Below are 26,820 nucleotides of genomic sequence, written 5' to 3'. Positions count from 1 at the left end.
TAAGTTCCTAATAACCTTGGAATATGAATTGAAACAGACAAGTGCCATTTTCTCTGCAAGACACATGACACCCTCCATTGCCTCTGGAATAAAAATCAACTCAACTTTTCTCCGTGTGTAAAGCAAGGACCTTAGAGATTCTCTTGAGCAAATAAATAGACCTCTGGGCCTATGCCCCTGGGCACAGGGGCCAGGAAGATAATTTTGCTCCTTCTACTCCCAAGCTCCTTGTCTGGGAGGAAGCTCTTCCCCTAACTGGTCCACTCAACCAGCCGCCTTTTAAAATTTTATTTTATTCAAGTGGGTGCTTTTTTTTTTTTTTTTTTTTAAAGATAGAGTCTCACTCTGTTGCCCATCCAGGCTGGAGTGCAGTAGTGTGATCATAACTCACTGGAGCCTCAACCTCCCGGGCTTCAAGCAGTCCTCTTACCGCAGCCTCCTGAGTAGCTGGGACCACAGGCACGCACCCCACGCCTGGCTAATTTTTTAATTTTTTTGTAGAGATAGGGTCTCACTATGTTGCTGAAGCTGCTCTCAAACTCCTGGGCTCAAGCAATCCTCCCTTCTTGGCCTCCCAAACTGCTGGGATTACAGGTGTCAGCCAATGTGCCTGGCCAAGGATGTGCCTTTTGTTACTCAAACTAAGGTACTTGGGAGCCAGGTCAGACCCTGCCTTTGAGTAGCCCTTAAAGCAATCGTGAGGGGATTCTGCAAAGTGGTGTGTCATCATGGTTAGTCTTGAGGAAAAAGCCCAGAGGAAGGACAACAGAGAAGGTGGGAGATTGCTCACGGGGCTGGGAAGGGCAGGCTGTGCTCATGCATGTGTGCATGTGTATGTGTGTGTGTGTGTGTGTGTGCGCCTGCGTGCAGGGGGAGGGTGGCACAGCCAGGGTCATGACCTGCCCCTCACAGCAGAAATGGGGGACACGTTGGGCAGGTGTCCTTAGGGATAACATCAAGGTAGCCCAAACGCTGCTTTGAGGTGGAGCAGGGAGACCACCCCCTCGCAGGGCCACCTGTACCTGATGGTGACTGCATCTGCAGGAAGGATAGCCTCCCTGTCCCCACTAGGGAAGAGCTGAGGAATACAGGAGCTTGGAAATGGAACCACAACCAATTGAGAGTGTATGTGCCATTGGAAGAAGAGCAATAGAAGATTTGCAACATGAACTAAGATCAAGAAATGCTAACAAAGTAATTGTTCAAAGAACACAGTAGATGGAATACATAAAATGGATACAGCTAGAGAACAAGTTGAGAAGGTGGAAAGTCAGATTAGGGAACTACTCTGGAAGTAAAATAGGAACTTTAAAGAAACTATTAAGAGAGATGGGAGAGAATAAGGGCTGGTGTCCAGATAGCAGACTCAGGGAGAAGGGATATGTGGAGTGGAGCAGGGATTGTCTGAGGAAGCAGGTGGTTGGGGTTCTCTGGACTGGGAAATGGTCCACAGAGGGCCCCATGGCATGTTGAGCTTATCTGTATTCTCACCATGGACCACACAAAAGCCAAGCAAAACACATCAGACTTCCCCACAGTGGAACTGGCATAAGATAACAGTGCATCCAATTTATCCAAATTGTCACTTTATTTTGCAGTTGTAATAAAAAATATTTTTAAACATGTAAATTTCAGAAGTTTTGACACACAGAGGTCCACACTGAAAACAGTTTTGGTCAAGATACTAAGAGAAATAAATTCAGGAAGTGCTATAAGATGTATGAGAGTAAGGAGAACTCAGTACTAGGTGAGGTCTGTTGTGTAAATTTGTGTGTGTGTGTGTGTGTGTGTGTACACACACCAGTCAAGTCAAGAGTCAGAATGGTAGACACCCTAACATAAGGGGTTTGGTGGGGAGACCATCTTCTTACTTTATAAAGGAAAAGACAGAGATACCAACTGAAAGTCTAAAAGAAGGAAAAGGCAACACAGAAAGAAGGAGGACATGCTGAAATTTTTAAGATAGTAAAAACATGTATAAAGATACTAATCACTATAAGTGTGAACAGATTAACTCTAGTAAAATAGAGATGCAATCTGTTGGATTAAAAAAATAATAGAACTTTTAGACAAAGATTTGTGCACAAGGAAATTTACATCGGATTAAGGAATTTTTTCTTGTAAAAATGTGTGTCTTTGGAGTTGTTTTGCTTTGTCCTGAAGTCCTCTCTGTTTTTTGTGACTTGAGACACATTTCAACCATCCTCGAGGAGATTAGAATGATGAGTTACTTTTTGAATTTGCAGCAGGTAGCCCCATTTGATAGACTGCATTTTAAATGTTAGGACAGTCGACCTCTTCCATTGTGAGGGTGAGAATGCATCTGTGTCTTGTTTGGCCCCTTGCCGTGTGGCCATTTCCATGTCTCATCCCTCAGAATCGCTGTGTTCTCTGTGACTGTGCTGCACGATGACCGGATTGTCCTGGTGGCTGAGCAGCGGCCAGATGCTTCGGAGGAGGACAGCTTCCAGTGGATGAGCCGTGTGCTGCAGGTGGGCACCCGGTACAGCCTATGGTTCGGTAAATCTCCCAAGCTGGCACCCCCACTCCACTCCGAGTGCCGTGTGGTTGGCTTGTTCCACCCTGTCCTCCCTGCCTCCAGCTTGTTTATCTGTATTTTTCATTGCAAATTGACAAATTACAGCTGTATGTATTTACGGGATACGAAGTGATGTTATAATTTATGAATACAATATGGAATAATTAATATATCCATCACCTCAATATTTTTTTCTGATGAGAACTTTTGAAATGTACATTATTATATTCACCAGTCTGTGCAATAGATCTCAAAGAAAAACTTCCCTCCTCCTGTCTGATTGAGGCTTTGTGCCCTTTCACCATCATCTCCTCATTGCCCCATTCCTCAGCCTCTGGTCACAGATATGCGGACGTGTGTGCACAAATACAGGGTGTGTGTTTCCCCTTTCTGAGTTAAATGGTAGAAAACTGCACACGCTCCTCTTCATCTTGTTTCCTCATTTAACAGCGTGTCCAGAGGGCACTCCATTTCCTGGCCTGGGGAACAGGTCCACAGAGGGGATGTTCCTGTCCCCCACCCAGCATCTCCCCAGCCTCAAGTTGGGGGCCTGTGCCAAACAGGGTCCTTCCCTTTCAGGCCATCGATAGCATCCACCAGGTGGGCGTGTACTGTCTGGCCCTGGTTCCTGCCAACACCTTGCCCAAGGCTCCTCTCGGAGGGATTCACATTTCTGAAACCAAACAGCGGTTTCTGGAAGGGACACTGCACCCGTGTAATGTGCTGATGTGCCCTCACACCTGTGTTACCAACCTCCCCAAACCTCGTCAGAAACAACCAGGTTAGTTGAACCTAACAACAGGATGCTCTGTAGTCTAACGGTGATAACAGCTGTGCTTGTGGTTAGGGTGCGGCCCTGCTAGACCTCCAGTGCCAACTGCCCACGTCTTTGGAGCTGGGGTCAAGAGCCAGAGCGAGTGTGCACCCCAGAATGGTGCCGCCTCCTACTGTCCTGGAACCAGCCACACGTGGGGGAACTTAACCACATCACCTGCATGGTGGTTTCCACCTGCCTGTTAGGAACCAATTTTAATGATAAACTCAAGGATGGCATCTTAGCTTTGCATGGCTAGGAGATGGCTCCCTAGGGCTAGAAATGATGCCCAGGATCATACTGGAGCTTAAAGTCAAAAGTGCCTCTGTGGCCATGCTGTGCTATGGGGCATGAGCCACACCTGTCCCCAGGAGCCAGCTGCCTGCCTCGGCCCTGGGACCCGCCACAGACACTGGGTTGATGGGACCTTGGAAATCTCTCAGCAAATGGTCAACTTTCCTTCCCTCATTTTATACATTTAAAAGCTAATTTTAGAGACTGGTTTAACTTTAATGCAATTTTTCATTTCTTTGGTCCTGCTGATTTTTAGTACATGCCAAAGTTTTTGTTGTTGTTGTTAATTATTGAACACATATCACTAAATACATTTCATCAGGAAGATTTAATTTCCTGATTTATACATAAAGTACAGTAAAACAAAGTATGTTAAGAATTTTGCTGTGACTGGGGCCAAATCATATCCTCTGAGATATGTCACGTAGTAAACTTCTCGATATGGCGTGGTTTATGTTTAAGAGAGAAATTCTCTTTGCCACTTAGCATAAACCTTGTAGCTAGCTTTCTGAATATTTGTATCTCAGTAGAAGAGTTAAATGCCTCATTCAAGTATGTTTTCAAAATAAAAATTGTAATGGAAATAAAGTCACATGATGATTATATATGAGAAGTTACCAGCTTCTCATTCAGAGTTCCCCCATTTCTAGAGGTTGGACCAGCCTCAATGATCGTGGGGAACCTGGTTGCTGGGAAGAGAATCGCTCAGGCTTCCGGGAGAGAGCTCGCCCACCTGGAGGACAGTGACCAGGCACGGAAGGTGACTGGCCAGTTCCGGGGACGGGTGGACAGGTGTCCGTGCCCCGGAGGCGCCAGTGACCAAGTCGCCCTCTCGTGCAGTTCCTGTTCCTGGCTGACGTGCTGCAGTGGCGTGCCCACACCACTCCCGACCACCCGCTGTTCTTGCTGCTGAACGCCAAGGTGAGGCAGCGTCGTGGCCGCAGGGCTTGGAAACACCTGTGGGCCGGTGGAGCCCTTTGCTTGTCTGGTTCATGATGCTAGTGTCCTGGTTATTTTCATGTTTAGAGGATAATGTGCCTGTGGACTCAGCCCCCTTGTCTGGTGCAGTTCTCTCTGCCTGCCCTTTCCTTTCTTGTTTTCCACACATTTCACACAATAGTATTTCCATTGATTTTGTGGAAAATTTTCATCAGCTCAAGTTTTTAAAATTAAAAACAGTATACATGTAAATATTCCTAAGTTTGTGAGCTAAAAGGAAATGTTTATTTTGTAAAAAATTAGCCATTTAGAATTTCTACATTTGGTTACAGCTTTTAAATGACAAATGTTGCTTCCTGCCCTGCTCCTGCTGCTGATTTGGAAATTCTCACGTGTGTCAAGTTCCTGTTGTGTGCATTCCACTATGCTAGGAACATTCAGGATGTCAAGAAGGAGAAGCTGTAATCTTCATATTCAGGTTGTGGGCAGGAATGCAAAATGTGGAAACACAGAACACAGCAAGTTAAACAATTAAAAATCCTGCAAGACTCCCTGTCCCACGCACCATACAAGCAGAAAGTTAAATAATTAAAAACCCCGCAAGACTTCCTGTCCCACGCACCATACAAGCTGTAAGAACTCTTAAGCTTTGGTGTCGTAAAGAGTAGGTCACCGTGGCTTAGAATATGCTCTTCTAGGCCAGGCACGGTGGCTCATGCCTGTAATCCCAGCACTTTGGGAGGCCGAGGTGGGCAGATCACCTGAGGTCAGGAGTTCCAGACCAGCCTCAACATGGAGAAACCCCATGTCTACTAAAAATACAAAATTAGCAGGGCATGGTGGTGCATGCCTGTAATCCCAGCTACTCGGGAGGCTGAGGTAGGAGAATTGCTTGAACCTGGGAGGTCAAGGTTGCAGTGAGCTGAGATTGCACCATTGCACTCCAGCCTGGGCAATAAGAGGGAAACTCCATCTCAAAAAAAAAAAAAAAAAAGAATATGCTCTTCTAGCTTTTGGTGCTGCTCATTCGAATTAAAAAAATACTTAATGATGCCTACAATGTGCACAGTGCACAGTAATAACATTAAAAGGACCCCTACTCTCAGGAGGTTTAAAATCAGTCTTTCCTGCTAGAAAACAAGTTCCGTAGGAGAGAGACTTTGTTTTTCTGGTGTATTGGAAGCATCTAGAACCATGCCCAGTAAACATTTATTTTATGATTGATTGAGTTCTAAAGCCTACAAACCAGCCAATGATTTATCATTGACCAAGGTAAAATCAGCTTATGGTGAGAAGCTCAATATCAATACAGTGGAGGGATGTGACCTGGAGTGCTGGGGAGGGGGCTTTGAATGGAACTGGGTAGCAGGGTCTATGAAGAATGATGCCTAGTGGCTCAAGGCAGGAAAGGAGGCCAGTGTGGTGGGGGCCAGGTGGTCCCAGGTAGGGGATGCAGTTAAGGCTGGGGGTTGCTGGGTTTTCCCTAAGGATGCAGTGGGATCCCGGACCTTGCAGGCTTTGAGTCCCAGTCCAGATCTCAGGTTCTGTCCTGATGGGGCCCTGACTCACATGGACTGGCAAAGCTCCCGGGATTTGGAATCTCAGGATCTGCCCAGCCCTTGTGCCTGGACACAGCACATAAGTGCGTCCACTTGTCTCTCTCTTCCACTGCCTTCTGTCAGTAGAAGCCACCAATCGAGAAGCAGGAAGTTTTGATGTTACACTGGTCTGCTCTAGAGTTTTATATTTATTAGACTGAATTGCACTTTTTGTCTTCTTAAGAAGGACTAAAAAAGCTGCGAGGCCTGGCAGGGGATCAGGGAGGATGAGTGTCCTGAGCAGAGAGGTAGGGTTACAAGGTATTTCTGTTTGCACTGAACTGGTCACATAGCTCCAGTGCCCCTCAGCAGAGAGACAGGGTGAATGAAGGAGCTGGTGCAGTCAGTCCTAGAGGAGACACACAGATGCCTCTGAGAAAGCCGGTTGCAGATGACACAGGCCCAGGCTCAGTGCAGGTGACCTGTGGACATGCAAAATAGTACAATTCAGGGATGTTTGCTTATCGCTTATTATTTGTTTATAATGGTGTTGTATGGAATATTTTATTGAAAAGGCCAGAAAGGTCTTCTTTAGCCACGTGTTTCTGGCTCTGCGCTGGGTGAATGGAGTGCCTGCGTCTCTCCCTCTTAGCTGGGACCACACAGGAGATGCTTGTGTGCCTGTCCCTTCACTGCTAGTGAGAGAGTACAGATTGTGAGAAAAGACACCAGTCGCGGACCATGTGCGGTGGCTTATGCCTGTAATCCCAGCACTTTGAGAGACTGAGGCAGGCAGATCACTTGAGGTCAGGAGTTCGAGACTAGCCTGGCCAACATGGTGAAACCCCATCTCTACCAAAAAAAAAGACACTGGCCGCACGCCTAGGACTGACACATTGTCATTATCATGGACCCTAATCACAAGGTGTTGTGTGCAGTGGCGTGCAGGTGGTGCGCATGCAATCTGCGAACAGCCCACCTGCACGCACCAGCACGCAGAAGATGAGCTCAAAGATCGCTTTCCTAGGGCACCGTCACAAGCACTGCAACCTGTGTCCAGCTGCACAAAAGGGCTGAGAGAGTGGCCGCGGCTCTGATGGAGAAGGGAAGACTGAGTGTTGGGGACCATGTGGCTCTGGTCTACCCACCAGGTGGGCTCACTGTGGGGCTGTCCACCTGCAGCTCTTTGTAAGCAGCCACCTATCCTGAGCAGCCCCCTAGACATTCCCTCCCCGAAGCATCTTCCAAAACTAAGCTCAGCCCCTCCTCTCTGCATGTGTCTGCCTCCTCAGCTCAGCTACCCCTTTGGAAACCCAGGAGTCACCCATGCCCCCCCAGCACCATCTCCCTCCTCTGTCACAGGAACAGTGAACAGAGGCTGGTGGGAGCCTCTTGCGGCCGGCCTCCTCACAGCCAGTCCTTGTCTCCACAGGGGTGGACCTCATCGCCGCGTTCTATGGCTGCTTGTACTGTGGCTGCGTGCCTGTCACCGTACGGCCCCCGCACCCTCAGAACCTCAGCACCACACTGCCCACCGTCAAGATGATCGTGGAGGTGCGCCTACCTGGCCCCCGGGTCAGGGTCTGTGAGTGGGAGGCTGCAAGGCTGCCCTCCGCTGCCCCCTTTTCTGGGCAGCTCGAGAGGCCCCGCCCACCCACCCTTGGCCCCTCGCCATGCAGGTCAGCAAGTCTGCATGCGTCCTCACCACGCAGGCTGTCACACGGCTGCTCAGGTCCAAGGAGGCTGCTGCTGCCGTGGACATCAGGACCTGGCCCACCATCCTAGACACAGGTGCGTGCCCTCACACTGCCCAGGACCAGTCCCTTTTCCTTTCTTCGTTGTAGGTGTGGTGTGGCGTGGCTGCCGTCCAAAAAAAAACACACGTGAGGCAAGAGCAGTCCTGGCAGGAGCCTGGCTGACAGCAGGGGGTGCCCCGGGCCCTGGTGGGGAGTAGGGGTCCCTGTCCCATGTGTAAACCCATGCTCCACTCAGCCCACAGCAGGCGCACCCAGTCCCAAGTGGTGTGGAGCACAGCCTTGCCCCCTCACCCGCCTCCTACTGGCATGGGGGCTGGCAGCTCTCTGAGGCTTTCTGCAAACGCTTTGAGGACACAGCTCCCACCGCATGCTGCCACTCCAGCATCCTTGTCCCCATCATTGGTGAATGCTGTCATGCCCCATGAAATGCTGTGAGCCAACAGGGTGAGGGTCGGAAACTCCCCTGGCTCTCCTCTGCCGTGGACCTGTCTCAGCCTGGGCTGGATGGGGCTGGGCCAGGGCAGCTGGTGTAGGGGAGGGCAGGCTCAGAGCCAGACAGCTGGCCATGGCACCGAAGCCTCATGGGCTTGCCTCAAGGGGAGCAGTGCCTGCCCTGCTGAGCCTGTGTCCAGTTGCACCCAGGGAGGCAGTGGTGTCTGGCTCATGGGGCCACGAGAACTTGATGAAGCACGCAGAACCCAGAGCCCGTCCATAGCTATTCTTGCTGTGGTCGGGACTCGGCTCATCTGGGCTTTGCCATAGGCTCTGTGACCTTTGGCAAATCCCCAGTCCTCTAATCTTTCCTACTAGTCAGTGACGTGATTCCTCCCCTCTTCGCCCTGCCTCGTCCCCCATCCCCACAGGCTCAGTGTGGTCTTGGTGGGACCAGGTAGCGTTTCGATGAAGAATGAAATACGCTTTCCTGAGCACACACAGCCTGCATCGTCATGGCCCCACTCCCGTCTGAGCTCACTCTCTGCAGGACTCCCAAGGACAAATCATGTGTCGCCTCTTGCCTGTCAAAGCCCAGAGCGTTCAGAATACATGTGGGAACACTAATGTTGCTGGTGTCTCCTGTTTAACAGATGACATCCCGAAAAAGAAGGTAGCGAGCATTTTCAGGCCTCCCTCCCCTGATGTCCTCGCATACTTGGACTTCAGCGTGTCAACCACTGGGATATTAGCGGGAGTGAAGGTAGGTCCTCTGAAATCTTGTTCGCTTCAGCCCCTAGAAATCAGGAGGAGTGGACAGAAAAGATGTCAGATGCAGATTTAAACCGGCAGGTCCTTCTTACGCAAAGCACAAAGCAACAAATATTGCTTCTTAAGATTTGTGTTAAATACCAGTAAACGCTAAAATGTGATTAGCCTGAGAGTAATGCGTTTTCTGATGCATTTTGGTCATGTCTAAACTTTCTCATTTATGACTGTCTAGCTTACAGGAACTGGTGGCTTTGAAGAATCTCTTACCTTGCTGGGAGTCAATAGCTCAATTAAAATTTTTCAGGCGGGGCGTGGTGGCTCTTTGGGAGCCAGCACTTTGGGAGGCCGAGGCGGGTGGATCACAAGATCAAGAGATGGAGACCATCCTGGCCAACGGGGTGAAACCCCGTCTCTACTAAAAATACAAAAAATTAGCTGGGCATGGTGGCGGGTGCCTCTAATCCCAGAGAGGAGGCTGAGGCAGGAGAATTACTTGAACGCGGGAGGCAGAGGTTGCAGTGAGCTGAGATTGTGCCATTGCACTCCAGCCTGGGTGACAGAGCAAGACTCTGCCTCAAAAAAAAAGAAAAAAAAATTCAGTATCCTGAAATTTTGTTTCAAAGATTTTTAGTGTACCATTTCTTGGGTATTATTTAGGTTATATGGGGATTTGAGCCAACCATCTTTTAAGGACATAAATATGATGTTTGGTAGTTTGGAGCTATGGTCTAGCCATGTGAACAGCAGACGCTGCCATCCACCCTCTCCCCTCCTGCACATCACTGAATTTCATTTCACTTTTTTTTTTTTGAACTTTATTTTACTCCTAAGATGTCGCACGCGGCCACAAGCGCCTTATGCCGCTCCATAAAGCTGCAGTGTGAGCTGTACCCATCGCGGCAGATCGCCATCTGCCTCGACCCCTACTGTGGCCTTGGTTTTGCCCTGTGGTGTCTGTGCAGGTGAGTGCAGGGCCCCTGCTGCCTGCCAGGTGGGAGCAGCTCGTGTGGCTCTTAGGAACCTTGGCCTTCTAAAGCACCTTTTCTGGGTGCTCAGGAAGCCAATGAGACGTGTGTGAGTGGGTTTGTTTGGGGATGAAGTGGGTTAGAGTCTGAGTCTGAAATTGAGTGAAAATACGTTTTTCATTAAATACACTGTCCATTATCAGTGCTTGGGAAGAATCTGCTTGATTCCTTCAAACACTAGAAAGTGGTGACCCGTCTCTAGAAGTGAATGCCTCTGGAGTGGTGTCCCCGGATGCTCTCCAAGTGTTTGGAGCAGAGCTCAGGACCCCTTGCCTGCCATCCCCCAACCTTCACCCTGTGGCATGTTTTCCACCAAACCCCCCCACTTGGCGTCAGAACAGAATCATGCCCCTGTTGTGGCTGGAAAAGAAGTGTCCTTGAGGAAGGGAAGAGTGGAGTGCCCAGGGTGCTGGGTGAGCAGGCGGAGCCTCATGAGCCTTCCGTCTCGCAGTGTCTACTCGGGACACCAATCAGTGCTGGTGCCCCCGCTGGAGCTGGAGAGCAACGTGTCCCTGTGGCTGTCGGCCGTCAGCCAGTACAAGGCCCGCGTCACCTTCTGCTCCTACTCTGTGATGGAGATGTGCACCAAGGGCCTGGGCGCACAGACGGGTGTCCTCAGGGTGAGTGCCCAGACCTGGGCTTCTGAGTGTGCTGCAGACCACAGCCCTGGGAAGTTTAAAAACAACAAAACAAGACTCCCAAGGCCCCTCCCTGCAGTTTGAGGAAGTAGAGAAAACCCTTTCCCACTAGGGGCCCTATGTACACATCCGTCCTCCCATGGCCCACCTGTCTCTGCAGCTCCACACCCTGCAGGAGAGGAGGGTGGGGGCGGGGGTAGGGCAGAGTCCCTGCGAGATAGCAGGGTGGGCAGGTGTGGGATGCAGGTGTGGTTGCGTGGGAGGGCAGGTGTGGGATGCAGGTCAGATGGGAATCCTTTAGTGCATCCACACTTAGGATTCTGTGGGACAGACACAGCCTGCGGAGAGGAGGTTGGTGTCCAGCTCCACCTCTGTGTGCCCACCCGGAGATTTCCCAAGACAGTGCCCGGGGCCCTGGCAACTCACTTGGCTGTGGCTGTGGCCTGACTGCTCACCCCTCCCGCAGATGAAGGGGGTAAACCTGTCATGTGTGCGCACGTGCATGGTGGTCGCCGAGGAGCGGCCCAGGATTGCGCTGACCCAGTCCTTCTCCAAGCTCTTCAAGGACCTGGGCCTCCCGGCCCGTGCCGTAAGCACCACGTTCGGGTGCAGGGTCAACGTGGCCATCTGCCTCCAGGTGAGGTGCTCGGGGCCTGCGGTTCTCGAAAGCTGGCTGTTGGCAGCATGGAGACCAAGTTTCCCAATTGTTATTGTGCAGTTTTGTACCTGCCTGATCTATTTCTCCTTCTCTGAGCCTTTGATATTTCATTTCCATGTAACATTTTAGCTTCAAGGGCCTTATTTTTAAAGATATTCTATTCTAGTTGGAGAAAGGCTTATTTGGAAAAAAACACAAATTGTTTTCGAACAGTGACTAATATCTTAACTGTAAGACTCTCTAAGTTAGATATAAAACGCAGCTAAGTTCTTAAAGCAAGATTGAACTTACTGTTTTAAGATATCTAGCAATATTAAATTGAAACATTAATAAATGTGGTAGTTTGTATTGACTCAGATTCATTTCTGAAACCATGAAATGTCTTATTAAAAGGAAGCACCAAGTTTCAGGCCAGGAGTGGTGGCTCATGCCTGTAATCCCAGCACTTTGGGAGGCCGAGGCAGGCGGATCACGAGGTCAGGAGATCGAGACCAGCCTGGACAATATGATGAGACCTCATCTCTACTAAAAATACAAAAATTAGCCGGCTGGTGGTGTGTGCCTGTTGTCCCGGCTACTTGGGAGGTTGAGGCACAAGAATCGCTTGAACCTGGGAAGAGGAGGTTGCAGTGAGCCAAGATTTCACCACTGCACTCCAGCCTGGGTGAAAGAGCGAGACCCTGTCTCAAAAAAAAAAAAAAATAGGTATCACCAAGTTTCAGAGATTGAAGAGCTCATGGCAGTTCTGTTTATTGCTTCCTCAGATAGCTACAGCTATTTCCCAGATTTTGGACTAGTATCTCAATTTCATTTCTTTCTAAAAACATCTTAAAACCAAATGGCTTTTTAGATAACCCTATATATTGCATGCCTTATTCACCCACATAGTACAAGAATAGCTGGAAGGAAGTGGCACCTGTCCGTGCCAGAGCAGGGCTGAGTGCAGGTCTGTCTCTGTTTCCAAAGTGTTTGCTTGGCCTTGTGCCTCCCCATCACAGTGGCAGTGCACGCAGGGCAGGGCGGGGGCTCTGCTCACACCCCCTTCACCACAAAAAGACCCCTGACCACTCAAGCCTCAGACCCTTGTCACACAGCAGAGGAGATCGGGCGGGAGCCTTTTGTGAGCTCGCTTCCTGTGTAGGCTGTGGCTGAGCGTGGGTGCTGGCCTTTGTGTTAGCGGCTCTGTGTCTGCAAGCCTGGGGCCTCCTTGCTAGACGTCGGAAGGGTGTGGATGCCACACATGATTGCAGAAATGATGTTAATGGGATGTTCACGTTTGCTCTTTAAGATACAGAGGTGGGTTTTGCTCTCTCTTTCCCTGTGTTTCTCATGTGGCTGCTGCTTCTGTGTGTGTTTCCTGTGGCTGTCTCCTCCCTGTCTCACTCTGCTGCCTCCTTGGCCTCTGTCAGCCCAACAGGCTGGGAAAGCTGGCTGAGCAGGTATGACTTTGACCTTGACCTTGTTGGTGCCTCTGTGCTTCCCCCTCCCATGACTTCATGTGACTTTCTCGTGAATTCTAGACAAACATGTTTCTTTTGCTGTCTTACTTTGTTCACAGTGGGTATTACTTGACATATTACAAAAGCTCCCTTGTAACCAAATTTAAAAGTAAAACTATTTTCAAAAAACGTTAATGCTCATAGCATTGCCTTGGGAGGAAGGGCTGTGTTTAGTTCCAGTGCAGAGGTGTTTAATTCCAGTGCAGGCATAGGTTATGTTGTCTGGGATCTTTAAGGGTGATGTTGATCAGAGTACTCATTTAATTGATGTTCCTTATTGAATAAAATGACACATAATGTCCTTTAGTCGGGATTAATGTTAACTGTAAGATTCAGAAAGGAAGGGAGTAGAAAGGTGAAGGCTGCCGTCCATCTCACCTGAGTGAATCTCGGCTGTGAGCAGTCCCCAGTAGAATTAGGCTGGTTGGTGAGAGGCCAGGCCCTGCCTGACAGCATGGTGGAAATGCCCCTCAAATCCTAATGGTGTTTTCATCACAGCAAAAGACCAGTGGGAATAGAAAGTTGTTAGAACTGAAATGTAAAATGGCATGATTTGGTGTTTTCAGAGTCATTGAATGTGTCGCTCAATATTATCAAGCTCTGTGGATGTTTGGATGGAAAGCATCAGCCTGCCTGGGGGACCTCAAACCCCTAGGCAGACTCACTGCAGGGAGCAGAGCTGCTACCTTCTCGGGTGTCCCTGGGGGCCAGGGAGGAGCTGCCATGCAGCTGTGCCTGTAGAAACAAGATGTAAGTGAGGCCCCTGAACAGAAGTTCCTCTGCTGCTCTCCTTCCAGGGCACAGCTGGCCCAGACCCCACAACCGTCTACGTGGACATGCGGGCACTGCGCCATGACAGGTAATGCTCCTAGCCTGCCTGGCCCCATTCATACCCAGTGGCAAAGTGATGCAGACCAGGTCTGCACTGACTGTGCACCCCCGGGACCCAGGCATTAGAGGACAGCTGGGCCAAGTCAGGCCTACCTGGACACCTGGATGGGCACATGAGAGGACAGCTGGCTACATTGGGCCATCTGCACCAAGAGGAAGAGGAGAGCAGTGTGCCCCACTCCAGGCGTGCCTCCCAGGGGAGCTCAGTGTCTATCTCCATGCGCCCGTGTCCCCAGGGCTGCAGTTAACATCCCTTTATCTGTCACACAACCAGGAAGAATAAGAGTGGCCCCTGTGACATTTGGTTTTTAGAGGGACAGGGACAGATAGAAGACAAGTTATCCATCTGCTGGATATGCAAGAACGTTTCTTACCCGATGCTGTCATAGAATCTGACTTAGTTTTCATCTTGATAAACAATGGTGGTGCATACAGTGTGTGCTTGCTGGTCTGTGGTCAGATGTGTATCAGGGCCCCTCCCAGCTTTGAAGCTCAGATCCCAGTCCTGGATTCTCAAGTATGGCCACACTGCAGCTTGATGTAAACCCTAGGTTTAGCTTACTTGGCACCAGGGGCCTGCTGGGTTCAGGGAGGACCTAAAAGAAATGTAGAGTGAGCTGCTGTGAGCACATGGGGTGGGTGGCGAGTGCATGCAGGCGGCGGCACTTGGGACCGCAGCATGGTTGGGGTGTCCCTGCCATTCGTGGCAGGTGTGCTGTGGAAAGGTTGACATCCTGACTGTTGTCAACAGACCCTCCAGGTGATCATTTCCAACCTCATGATCTGCCCTTTCAGACATTACTACCTGTGTAGTAAATTTTATACTGAAATTGTTCCCTTAATTTTTAGGGTACGTTTGGTAGAACGGGGTTCTCCGCACAGCCTGCCATTGATGGAGTCTGGAAAGGTAGTGGAAACCAAGATGCGTGCATTCTGAGTCGTGTCTGACCTTTGTCTGAAGCATCACCCCGTGGAGGGTGCTGGGGGCTGCGGCTCTGATGAACACGGGTTGACTTCTGGTTGGGGTGGGCTCGGCTGCTGCAGAAGCCTCCTTCCCTCCTTTGTGGCTGGTACATAGAATTACTTAGTTATGTCTTTAAACACACATCTGAGCTCAAAGCCAAGAAAGGGAGAACTTCAGGTTCAAGAATAAAGAACTCCCACTGGGTGAGTGGCAGGCCTGAGGCCTCTAGGGCCAGGGCCATGGAGCGGGGGTCCGGCCCACCTACACATTTAGAGTTAAATGGAGTGGCCCTGGCCATAAGTTGGAGATGGCAAAATCTCATGCCCTAGTTTAGGGTGTCAGCAGGGAAGAGGCCCCCAGAGCCTGTGGGGGATCTAGGGAATCCTGAGATGGCCCAAGGACTCCCAGGAAAAAACTGAGATGCTGCAAGGGGTCAGCAGACTTAGGCACAGAACAGCATCCTCTGAACCAGGAAAGGTTCAAAGGAAGGAGGAGAAGCCACACAGTCCAGGAGGGCAGCATGAAGAGTAAGCCAGGCTTGATATGAGCCGGGGGTCCTGGTGCCTTCACAACCCCAGAGGCAAGAGAAGGAGCTTGGCCACCCTGACTCCATTCACTGCCATGGCCACAGCCACCTGTGGGGAGTCAGAGAGGCGTCCAGAGAGGGACCCAGCCAAGCCATGTGATGTCCAGGACACAGACTCCTGCAGGGCAGCAGGGGTGAGACTGCGGACAGAAGGCACAGCTGCTGTGAGGGTCTCGAGGTGGGAGCTACAGGGAGGCCAGTGTGGAGAGCAGGAGTGCGTGAGTGAGTGAACTCACATGCAGGTGCAGGGGCTTGAAAAGCTCCCTTCCCATGTCCCGTTATAGTCACTTCAGGCGGTAGACCAGCCGAGAGTGGAGTCGGGTGAGCTTAGTGGGCAGCACATCTGTGGGAGCCGTGGGCTGCTGCACGTCCTCCCTTCTCTGAGCACAGGGACATGTGAGCCACCATTGCACACAGCTCTGCATCATCCTTGGTGTAAACTCAGCAGGTTTCCCTGGGTCATGGGGCCTCCACGTCGCTCTTTTCCCTGCCCTACCATGTACAGCCGCACTGTAATTGTTTAGCTCACCCCCTTTTATTGGGCGTTTTTTCCTATTTTGCTGTTACAATCACTTGGGCCTGATAGGTTTGTGTCCTGGAAAGAGCTCTGGTTTTGGGGCTCAGCTGGGACATGCAGGGAGAAGATGGAGGCTCCAACAGCATCTGGGGAAACAGAACAGTCCCACTCCGCCGGGGAGGGTCTGGTGCTAACCATAGCTCACACCTCCATGTGGCCCCTCGTCCCCTTCTCTTGCCTGCCCTGAGCCTGCAGTGTCATTGCCCCCATTTCATACGTGAGGAAACTGAGGACACAGAACAAGCATCCAGGCCTTGTGCAGTCAGGTGGTCTGACCTGAGCCCAGTGAGGGAACACTGGGACCGGGCCTGGGAGGCCAGGTAAGAGATGGTGGCCTCTTGCCGTCCTGAATTGGCACAGAGCCAGTGCTCAGTGGTTGGACCGACTTGGAGTCACAGGCAGGAAGAACTTCCTCATGGTCAGGTTCCTGGCCGAGAACTAGGACAGACATGTGCCTCCTGCAGGGCTGGGCACAGCAGGGTCACCGCACCCCTGGATGGATGCCCATCAGGTGCGCCGGCATCACCTGGCTGATTGTCTTTGTAGGCTTAGTGACCCTCTGCCCCTCCTGACACCCAAAGACGGGATCCCTTCTCAGGAACTGGAGTCATTTTGCTTATTTCTATTAACATCTCTTATTTCTTTCAAAATTCAAAGTCAAATTTGGAGCAGCCTCTAAACTTCCTGACCTGACATAAGCACATCAGTCCTGCAGGCCAACTTCTGAGGGACGTTATTTTAATGTCACTGAATCAAGAGAGTCTCGTGTCATGTTTTCTTTAACAAGGGACATAGCTCTCCTCCTTCCAGATCCTCCCCGGCGTGAAGGTCATCATCGCACACACCGAGACCAAAGGACCCTTGGGAGACTCACACCTGGGAGAGGTGAGCTGAGGGCAGGGGCCCGTGGGAGGGGCTTGAGCTCTCCAGCCTCACCAGCTTCACCTTCCTTCCCTTTTTGCTTCAGATTTTGGAATTCTAAACTGTGGAATAACACTTGCCTTTGGGAATCTACCAGAAACCATTTGGCCCTTCCCCCATGTACCTCCCAGACCCAGTTCCTATGTAGGATTTTGGGGTACTGTGGGACAAACTGCCTCATCCCCAGGTTGACCTAACCAACAGAGGGGAACCCCTAGGTTTGAGGGCACTGACAGGTGAGAGGAGCTGCACAGGAACCAGTGGCAGTGTGGAAAACAGCTACCTTGTGCAGAACCCAGCAGCTGCTACGTAACGTGGTCCCTGGCACCCAGGCAGGAGCACAGACCCAGGGGGAACTGGCAATGGGGAACTGGCAATAGGGAACTCTGCACCAGTAGAGTTTGGGGCCTCCACCTGCAGCTGGGAGGTTTGGGGAGCTCAGAGCCCTTGTCCTGAGGACACAGGTGGAGGGTGTGGGTCTCCCTGAGAACACAGAGGCTATACAGGAATCCGTTGGGTTGAAATGTCTACATGTATTGCACATACATCTTGCTGTAATTTGGGACAGGCATGACTCATTATTTACAGGCAGTGGTGGCAGCTTGACGTGCAGTCATGTCCCGAATGTGCAGATTGATCTGTTGTCATGGGAGCATAAGGGCTCACGTTCCTAGTCCTATCCTCTTGGGGAATGTGCTGTCAAATTGATGTCTTCAAACCAGGCGGGCACAGGCATCATTTGTGGGCTCTGCTGTAAAGCCAGACTGGGGGCTTCCAGCAAGCCGTGCCTAGAGGGAAATCACAGCCTCAGCCGGCTTCTCCTGACTGGGACAAGGGTGTGAGCGTGCGGCCCCTCAGGTGGCCTTACCGTGTCCTGATGGGAAGGTGTCCTGGGTCCCAATCCTGAGTGTGGCTGGAGTGAGGGACCCTCCCCTCAACCATCCCACTTCCTGCACAGCCAAACCCAGGTCTGTAAGTCAAGGGTGTGCCCCCAAGAAATGGAGAGTCTGAGCCAGGCATGGGGACCCACCCCTTGTGGCAGATGCTCAAGGGAAACGTCCCTATTGGCCACCCCCTTCTCCTCTTTCGGACGCTGCCATGCAGGGGTGTCTTAGAGCCAGTCGAACTGACTGTGGGTTCTGGACGGACTCTGTCTAGAAGGGCCCCGTGACACTTGGTCCTGCAGGCACAGGCCTCTGGTCCCTTGGTCTCTGCACGGATGCACAAAATGTGTACGTGTGTAGATATGCGGGTGCACACAAACACGTGCACATGGATAGTGGACGCACACAAACACGCATGGGGCTGACGTTAACCCTGGGACGTCCCATCTGTTTTCAGGGCCTCTGTCTTACTGTGAGTCGGAGCAATTGCACGCTCTCCACTCTGTAGGAACCCTCATCCCTTCAGCCTGTCCCTGTTGTGGAATTTGGGTTGTTCCCAGCCCTCTCTTATTGCCAACAATAGTTGGATGTGAGGAAGGTGGAATTGCCCCTCTCTACTTACCCATGTAGGATAGAGTCCTACAGATGACATTCTTGGGTCAAAGGGAGAAACACAGTATTTAAGGAGAGAAAAGTTATGTTTGCTTTCTGTGCCTGTAATTTAAGTTCATAAAATAAGAGACAATGAATATTATCCACCCCGACTTCATTCAGTGTTTTCTGGAGCATTATTCTTGGCCAGCGGATGTCTCGTGACAGAATCTGAACTCGGTGGTTGGTAACACATCACATTCTTGTCCTCTGGGCCCACCAGATCTGGGTAAGCAGCCCCCACAATGCCACCGGGTACTACACGGTTTACGGGGAGGAGGCGCTTCATGCTGACCACTTCAGTGCCCGGCTGAGTTTTGGAGACACACAGACCATCTGGGCAAGGACCGGCTACCTTGGCTTCCTTCGGCGAACAGAGCTCACTGATGCCAGTGGAGGTGAGGGGTTGTGGTGAAGTCCCGCGTGAGTGTTGTGCGGGGAGGACCTGGGCTCCCCAAGAGCTTAGTCACCTGCTAGCACACCTCACTCCTTGCCGTGGTCTGGTATTGCTCCGTGTTGGGGGAAGATGTTCTGACAGCGGTTTTCTCTGAAAATACTGTTTTCCCTCCATGACTGCCCCTCACTGTCCTTAGGCCCTTGGCCTCTGCCGAGGGCGTGGGGGACGGTGTTGGTGATAAGGCTACCAGGCTTCTCTCCGAGGCCAGGCCGGCCTCTCTGCCGCTGCGTCTTTCCCAGTGCCTTCCCCATGCACAACCCATTCAAGGTTGTGGCCAATGTCCAGAGGACTCTGTGCAGCCACCACAAGCTGGCCAGATAAGGCAGAACTTTTAGTAGCTCCTATAGATGGTGTCCCGTTCACAGAGATAAGTTATTTTTAATAATACGCTCACACTTGCTGTAACTTTCCTGAGGTGGTTCCATGCTGCAGAGATAACAGCCTGCTCTGCCAGGACCTCCATCACCCTTTCTGCACGTGATGAGCGACCTCATGATGTTTGAGTTGAGACCTCCCTGTGCCTGAGAGCCCCTGGTTGGGCTCAGAGGATACGAGTGTCCAGACTCTGCATGCCTCGGCTTTCTGGGCACGTGTAAACACACACTGTTCACAGGGCGGCACGACGCACTGTATGTGGTGGGGTCTCTGGATGAAACTCTGGAGCTCAGAGGCATGCGGTACCACCCCATCGACATTGAGACCTCTGTCATCCGAGCACACAGGAGCATCGCTGAGTGGTAAGAGCCCAGGTGGAGGGCGGCTCCACGTGGTCCATCCAGCCCTTCCTCCGGGCATGAGTGCTGTGCATCGGTTGGAGCAGAGCCAAGGACTGCTGGGCCCTGGGCACAGGCCTCCTGCATTGTCACCCTGGTCTGCAGTGGAGCTGGGTGCCGTGTAGACGAGCCCTAGCTACCTTGGGCCTTGGGCATTGCCAGAGAGGGCTGAGGACTTCTTGTGGGTTCTCCCTCTGGATGTGCTTTGCAAAACATGGTGCCAGAGCACACCTCGCTGCCTTTGTTTGGGTTTGGCTTGTTTTTTTCTCCGTTTCCTTATAAGTTGTAAGCTAAGAGATTGTCCCCAAATGCACAGGCAAAATGTAGATTTCCACAGGTCTCATCCTGAAGTGTTTCTACTTTTAATATGAGTTTCTCACATGGTTGTGACTCCTGATTCCTTCACCTGTAGGGAACTTGTGTTGGGACAGGTACAGCTTTCAGCATCAGATAATGCTCCTGATTCTCAGTAAAAGCTTTAGTTGGAACAGACATCCTATAAAATGGATCTGGCCTGACCTTTAGACTGTGAATGGCCTTAAATGGCTGTGTGACATTGGTGGGCTTCACTCTTCTTTGTGCCACCCTTTCCCAAGCATTCATTGGCCCTTGTGACCTGTGCCTGTATCTGTGTGACCCAGTTTCTCTTCTCTCTGCAGTGCCGTATTCACCTGGACCAACCTGCTGGTGGTGGTGGTGGAGCTGGATGGGCTAGAGCAGGATGCCCTGGACCTGGTGGCCCTGGTGACCAACGTGGTGCTGGAGGAGCACTACCTGGTCGTGGGAGTGGTGGTCATTGTGGACCCAGGGGTGATCCCTATCAACTCTCGGGGTGAGAAGCAGCGCATGCACCTGCGGGACGGCTTCCTGGCTGACCAGCTGGACCCCATCTATGTGGCATACAACATGTGAGTGCAGCACACCAGCCCAGGTGCCGGAGATGAATGAGCCCCAGCATCCAAGGTGTGATGTGGGAAGACACCGCAGAGCCCACTCACCGGGACCCGCCCTTCCTGTGCTCTTATAGATCCCGCTCAACAATTCCCCGCATCTCCTTTTAGAAAGCACTTCCTGAATTATTTAAAGAAATATTTTGAATCTGCCAAGTACATTTACAAAAACACGGATGCTGGTATTTTAACAGATGGAGAGACAAGGAAAGGAAAGGCCTGGCGTGGGCATTGTGAGGAATCACAGGCACCGAGGTTGTTCTCTGCTGTACTGCAAGTTTGCACTTTCTTTAGGCTAAAAATATAGTTCCTGATTTTTAAAATTCAGTTATTTATTCCCACTTCAAATGACAAGTTCATATATAGAATTTACGGGAGAAACTTGAGACCATTTACGGGGGAAGCTTGATTCTGGGAAGATAGCAGAGCACAAACCAGCTGCCTCACTTCTGTTTCACAGGGAGACTGATGGAAAAAGGAAGCAAGCTGGACCCATCCTCCCTGCTCACAGAGGGCACTGTGGTCACACACAGTGCCTCCTCTGCCAGTTTCTTTATTGAAAGAGGTGTGCTGGCTGGCCACGGTGGCTCACACCTGTAATCCCAGCACTTTGGGAGGCTGAGGTGGGCGGATAACGAGGTCAGGAGATTGAGACCATCCTGGCTAACATGGTGAAACCCTGTCTCTACTAAAAATACAAAAAATTAGCCTGGTGTGATGGCGGGCGCCTGTAGTCCCAGCTACTCGGGAGGCTGAGGCAGGAGAATGGTATGAACCCGGGAGGCGGAGCTTGCAGTGAGCCAAGATCACACTACTGCACTCTAGCCTGGGTGACAGCGCGAGATGCCATCTTGAAAAAAAAAAAAAAAAAGTGTGCTGCTTGTCAGCATATATTGTCACGGACACTCAATAAGTGCCATTTTGGACTGTCAAGTTTAGATGCTTTGTTTCAGAAAGATAAGCCAGCATTTAGTTTTAAATCACTTTCCTGGTTTGTAACTTGATGCTGTTTAGTTAAATTGCTAGTTTTCCTAACACTACAATATTAATTCTTCTCGTGGAAGTGTACTGATTTATTATTTTTATTCCAAGTCAGCAGATTTGGAAGCATTGTGGTAAGTGTAAGGTTTTCGTATCCATCGTGCTGTTTGGTGAGTACCGGCAGTACAGTTGAGGGGAGCAGGGAACAGCTTTGCCTCGTGTTGAAGGTGGAGGTGGTTACATTCTTCACTGCCTTTCGCATTTTGAGTTGTGTGCCTATAAAATTTGGCCAAACCATTTTATTGTTTTGTTCAAACTTGACTAAGCTGAGTGATCTAAAATTACACAGAACCTAAATCAAAGAAGAGAATGTAAAGTCCTTTAGTTACTTCTAAGAATTTGAAGTCAAGCACGAATCTAAGATATAGATTATTTTTATATAGCTAATTAAGAGTATGTTATGAAATTGTTGGGTTTTTGGGGTATTGAGGGTGGAAAATTTTGTGAATCATGCATGCTTCACAGAAACAACCAGGTTTTTCCAGAATTAGTCTGGATCAGTGCCTAACAAAGCTGTTATTAATTCTCCACACATGAGACTGGCTAACTGTGCCAGCTCTCATGTTTTACTCCTGTCTGGCTACAAATAGCACTGTGCATAGTAGCCCTGTTTCCCCACGGTGTTGGACTGTGGTAAAGTATGTTGTGACATACTGGAATTCTAATAATCCTGTTGTAATTATGTACAGAATCTGTGTAACTTATTGTTGACATACAAAGGTTTGGGAAGCAGTCTAACGGACATTCCTTACAATAGAATGGCTGGGAAGGGAAAAAAAAAAAAACAACTACCTAACTCCAATCTTAATGTTGTAGTTTTATAGCAAACAAAAATTGTCAACTTTTTGTATTGAAAGGTCAATGGTGGTAAGACAAGGTGTCTTGTAAATTAAGATTTTAAGAAGCGCATTAAAATGTTTTAGAATTACTCTGGGAATTCTGTATATCACACTAAAATTTTTATATCATTATGTTAATAAAAGTTGTTGACTTTGTAATTCTGCATTTTGAAATGTGTGAAAAGGGTTTTTAAATTACCCCGAATAGGTTGTATTTTATTTTGCTTTTTTTTCTGACTATAAAAGCAATTATGCTTATAGCATAAAATCTAGAAAGCACATTAAAGTATAAAGAAAATTAAAATTTCTTATAATTCTACCTCTGAGTAAATAGCAGCATTCGTATGTAACATAAACCCTCTCAGGCATTTATTTTTTTCTTTTTAAAAATTTTTTACAAAATTAGGATCAAGTGCTTTTTTAAGTAATTTGCTTTTGTACTTAATAAATTATAGACTTTTAAATCTATTACATATATTCTTCTACATGTTTCAATGGCTGTATTTTACAAGTGTGCCATGAGTAAATGTAGTATTTGCTGTATTGCTGTCAATCAGTGTTGTTTCAACAGGACTGCAGTGAGCCCAGATGCACGTTTACTCTGCCATGATTACAATTACTGCCTTGGGCTCAGTTCTTGTAGGTAGAGTGAGTGGGTCAGAGTTCATGCCAGGTGTGAAGCTTTGGGTACCTGCTGCCCTCCAGAAAGGCAGGATGACAGCATGGAAAAGGCCTCTTTGCAGATGCCAAGCATGTTGGCAATGGACATGTGCTCAAGATTAAAATAACTCTTTAACAGTTTGATAGGCAAATAAGTGTTGTGTCTGGTCATGTTGAATATGTCCTCGTGTTCATGGCCATTTTTAGTTCTTATCTGATGTATTTTGTTCAGATTTGGCAGTCCTTATGGTCAAGTTTTTTCTTACTGACATGTGGGAGTCTCTTTCTATTAAGAATTATGACCTCCATATACTTCTTACTTTTTCTTGTGGGTTATTTGTATTTTGGTTCTATCTGTTTTAGTGCAGATGGTTTTTTAGATGTTATATTTATGCAAACTGGTTATTGTGTTTGATTTCAGATGATGAATATAGCTGATTTATTTCAAAGTGGTTCTACTGGAATGATCAGCATAAACCAATGGGGAGGACATGGCAGAGAAGTAACTAACCTCCAGTATTCACCTGGTTCCTGCCACAGTGGTGGCCTTCAGCCTTCCAGGCTGTTCTAAAGAAAGGGCAAGAAGACCTGGTGCCACTGTGTCTTGCTGTCCGTGAATATTCTCAGTAAATCATGTGCATGTTACTTGCCATGTAAAAAAAAGAACAGGAGGAGGAAGCATTCCCTTCCTATCTGAGATAATGTTACATAAATTTTGGGTCCTAAAGGGTTAGGGAAGGCATACTCTATTTAAATTGGATACAGTAACAGTGTTGTCACACTGTGCATGGCACTCATCCTCTTGTCTGATGTTCAATTTCGGTAATGGAGAATTAAAAGGAAACTACATGTAAAATTTCAAAATTAATGGTTTTTACATTTTTCCTTATTAGTAAAAAATTTGAGTTGAAGAGGAACGACTTTAAAGTGTCTAAGCAGGTGCCTAGACTATCCTCCCTCTTCCCTCTTGCTGGTCTGAAAGCCTCAGTCACCCTAATCCTCACCCAGGTCTTCCTGAATTCTGCTCTGCTTTTCAGGATTTAATGAGAGAACCTTTTCACATGAGCCCATGAGATGTTTCAGAAGGATCATTGTGGAGTTTGCTAAGGGCAGTACAGGGTAAGAAATTGAGAGTTTATTAGTTTTAAGTGTCTACTAAGTGTAGGGTACATTATTCCCCAGATTCTCAAAGGAACTGAAAAGGCCAGATATGAATATTCATTTCAAATGCCACTTAAAAAAGTCAAAAGGAGCCTGAGGGATCAAATGAAGCTTTGAGGGGAAAAGGGAGCACAGAGGCATTGCCACTGACCGTCACTGCTAGGTGGGTGTGCCCAGATGCTGCAGGAGGCTCCAGATGGAGATCAGTGGAGTGAAGGCCATCTACAGGCTTTCATGCTCTGGTGGAATGGTAGGTAAGTCAAAGACAAGCAATTTTTAGCATTTATATTATTATTCAATGAAAGGGAAGGATTCTGGGAAGATAGCAGAGTACAAACCACCAGGAATATGTCTTCTCTACCTGGACAATAATTGCCCTGGCAGAATCTGATGTGACTATTTTGGGGCTCTGGAGTCTGCTGATGGCTTGTAACTTCCAGGGCAAGGCTTAGATGGTAAATTAGGGTTAACTTTAGCTCCTGGCACAGTGGCAGCTACCCTACCCCCAGCCCATGGCAGGCAACTGTGCATGTGTTCCAGGAGCAGCTTGCACATGGAGCCAGATCCTTGATTGCTACTTCTGATTTTAGAGGGGCAGATGAGTCCAGAGGCCATTGTTGCACCTCCCCCGATTTTTGCAAACCCCTCTTCATCCAGCTTAAATTACTTCCATTGCTGGAATTTAAAGGGCCAGGACCCTTCTCCCCCCACCCTTCATTTTTCTCATTTTCTCTTCTGGGAGCCAGACACTAAAGACTAGGACATTCAAAAGCACCTGCATATATGGGAGGAAGTAGAAAGTGTGCATGTCCAGGGACAGGTACAGGCTCAGAAAAGACCCGAGAAGACCTTAAAATGAGACCTCAGGCTGATCCTTGACATAGAGACAGCTAAGGATCAATAAAAATAAATAAATACATAAATAAATAACAAAAATCCCCAGCAAACCCTGGGGAAGAAGAATCTGATTTCCAGAGTAACAACATTATTTAATTTTAATGCCAGTTTTTCAACAAAAAGATCTCAAGACATGCAAAGAAAAATATGCTTCATTCCAAGGAAAAATGAATAGAAACTGCCCCTGAAAAAGACCTGATCGTACTTGACAAAGACTTTGAAATAACTGTCTTAAAGATGCTCAGAGAACTAAGGAAGATGTGGAGAAAGTTAAAAACCAATGCATGAGGAAAACGGAAATATCAATAAAGAGATAACCTAAAAAATCCTGGAGCTGAAAAGTACAATAACTAAAATGAAAAATTCCCTAGAAGAATCCAAGGGCAGGAAAAGAATCAGTAAGCTTCGGCCGGGCGCGATGGCTCATGCCTGTAATCCCAGCACTTTGGGAGGCCGAGGCAGGCAGATCACAAGGTCAGGAGATTGAGACCATCCTGGCTAACATGGTGAGACCCCATCTCTACTGAAAAAAAAATACAAAAAATTAGCCAGGCGTGGTGGCAGGTGCCTGTAGTCCCAGCTACTCGGGAGGCTGAGGCAGGAGAATGGTGTGAACCCAGGAGGTGGAGCTTGCAGTGAGCCGAGATCATGCCACTGCACTCCAGCCTCAGCAACAGAGCAAGACTCCATCTCAAAAAAATGAAGGAGACATTAAAGCATTCTAGGATAAAAAACAAAAGCTGAGGGAGTTTGTTACCCCTAGACCTGCCTTAGAAGAAATGCTAACGGGGGTCCTGCTGGGTGAAATGAAAGGACACTAGACAGTAACTCAAACTCATCTGAAGAAATGAAGATCTCAGTGAAGGTAACTGCATGGGCAATTATAAAATCTGGTATTATTGAAATGATGGTCTATAACTGCAGTATCTTTTTTCCACATGATGTAAGAGACTAATATAATTTTAATAAATTAGTCTAAAAGCCAGAATTATTGTGACTTTGATGTGTTACTCCACATTTTGTTTTCTACATAACTTAAGAGGCTAAATCAAATAATTACTAGTTTATGTTTTGGGCTATACAATTTATAAAGATTAATTTGGTAACATCAATAGGTTTGGATGGAGCTTTTAAAGGAGCAGAACTTTTTGTTATTAATGTTAAGCTGGTAAAATTCAAGTTAGAGTATAGTATTAGAACTTTGGGATGTTTAATGTAATTCCCCTGGTAGCCACAAAGAAAACAGCCATAGCAGTGGTCCCCAGCCTTTTTGGCACCAGGGACCAGTTTCATGAAGACAAATTTTCTACAGACTGGGAAGGAGGGAATGGTTTTGGGATGAAACTGTTCTACCTCAGATCATCAGGCATTAGTTAGATTGTTATAAGGAGGACACAACCTAGATCTCTCTCATGTGCAGTTCACACTAGGGTTTGTGCTCCTATAAGAATCTAATGCTGCCACTGATCTGACAGATGGAGCTCAGGTATGCTTGCTTGCCTGCCACTCACCTCCTATGAGGCCTGACTCCTAACAGGCCACAGACCAGTACCAGTCCATGGCCCAGGGGTTAGGAACCCCTGAGCTGTAGAATACAGTCATGTGCACATAACATCTTAGTAAACGATGAGCCACTTATACAATGTTGGTCCCATAAAATTATA

At 48.7% G+C, this 26,820-nt stretch overlaps 1 protein-coding gene across 11 annotated transcripts in view; it reads left to right on the top strand.

Annotated features, from left to right (window-relative positions):
* DIP2A (disco interacting protein 2 homolog A) overlaps positions 1-26,531 on the top strand; it is a 114,092-nt gene extending 87,561 nt beyond the window's left edge. For 4 of the 11 annotated variants that reach the window (XM_055280043.2, XM_055280042.2, XM_055280037.2 and 1 more), the window contains 18 exons: positions 2,378-2,492; positions 3,119-3,320; positions 4,298-4,407; positions 4,488-4,568; positions 7,152-7,275; positions 7,557-7,678; positions 7,804-7,915; positions 8,967-9,076; positions 9,916-10,046; positions 10,561-10,729; positions 11,214-11,384; positions 12,815-12,844; positions 13,702-13,763; positions 14,645-14,702; positions 16,733-16,807; positions 18,602-18,776; positions 19,449-19,572; positions 20,268-22,597. In XM_055280043.2, coding sequence (XP_055136018.1) covers positions 2,378-2,492; positions 3,119-3,320; positions 4,298-4,407; positions 4,488-4,568; positions 7,152-7,275; positions 7,557-7,678; positions 7,804-7,915; positions 8,967-9,076; positions 9,916-10,046; positions 10,561-10,729; positions 11,214-11,384; positions 12,815-12,844; positions 13,702-13,763; positions 14,645-14,702; positions 16,733-16,807; positions 18,602-18,776; positions 19,449-19,572; positions 20,268-20,520 — 2,224 coding nt within the window. In that variant the 3' untranslated portion in view covers positions 20,521-22,597. The other 7 variants (XM_063640414.1, XM_063640413.1, XM_055280041.2 and 4 more) reach the window with 4 other exon arrangements.
* The last annotated feature ends 289 nt before the right edge of the window (positions 26,532-26,820 follow it).

This window comes from Symphalangus syndactylus, chromosome 5 (assembly GCF_028878055.3).
Source record: "Symphalangus syndactylus isolate Jambi chromosome 5, NHGRI_mSymSyn1-v2.1_pri, whole genome shotgun sequence".
Taxonomy (NCBI): Eukaryota; Metazoa; Chordata; class Mammalia; order Primates; family Hylobatidae; genus Symphalangus; species Symphalangus syndactylus.
The sequence above is the reverse complement of the archived record's forward strand: the minus strand, read 5'-3'. Positions and strand labels throughout refer to the sequence as shown.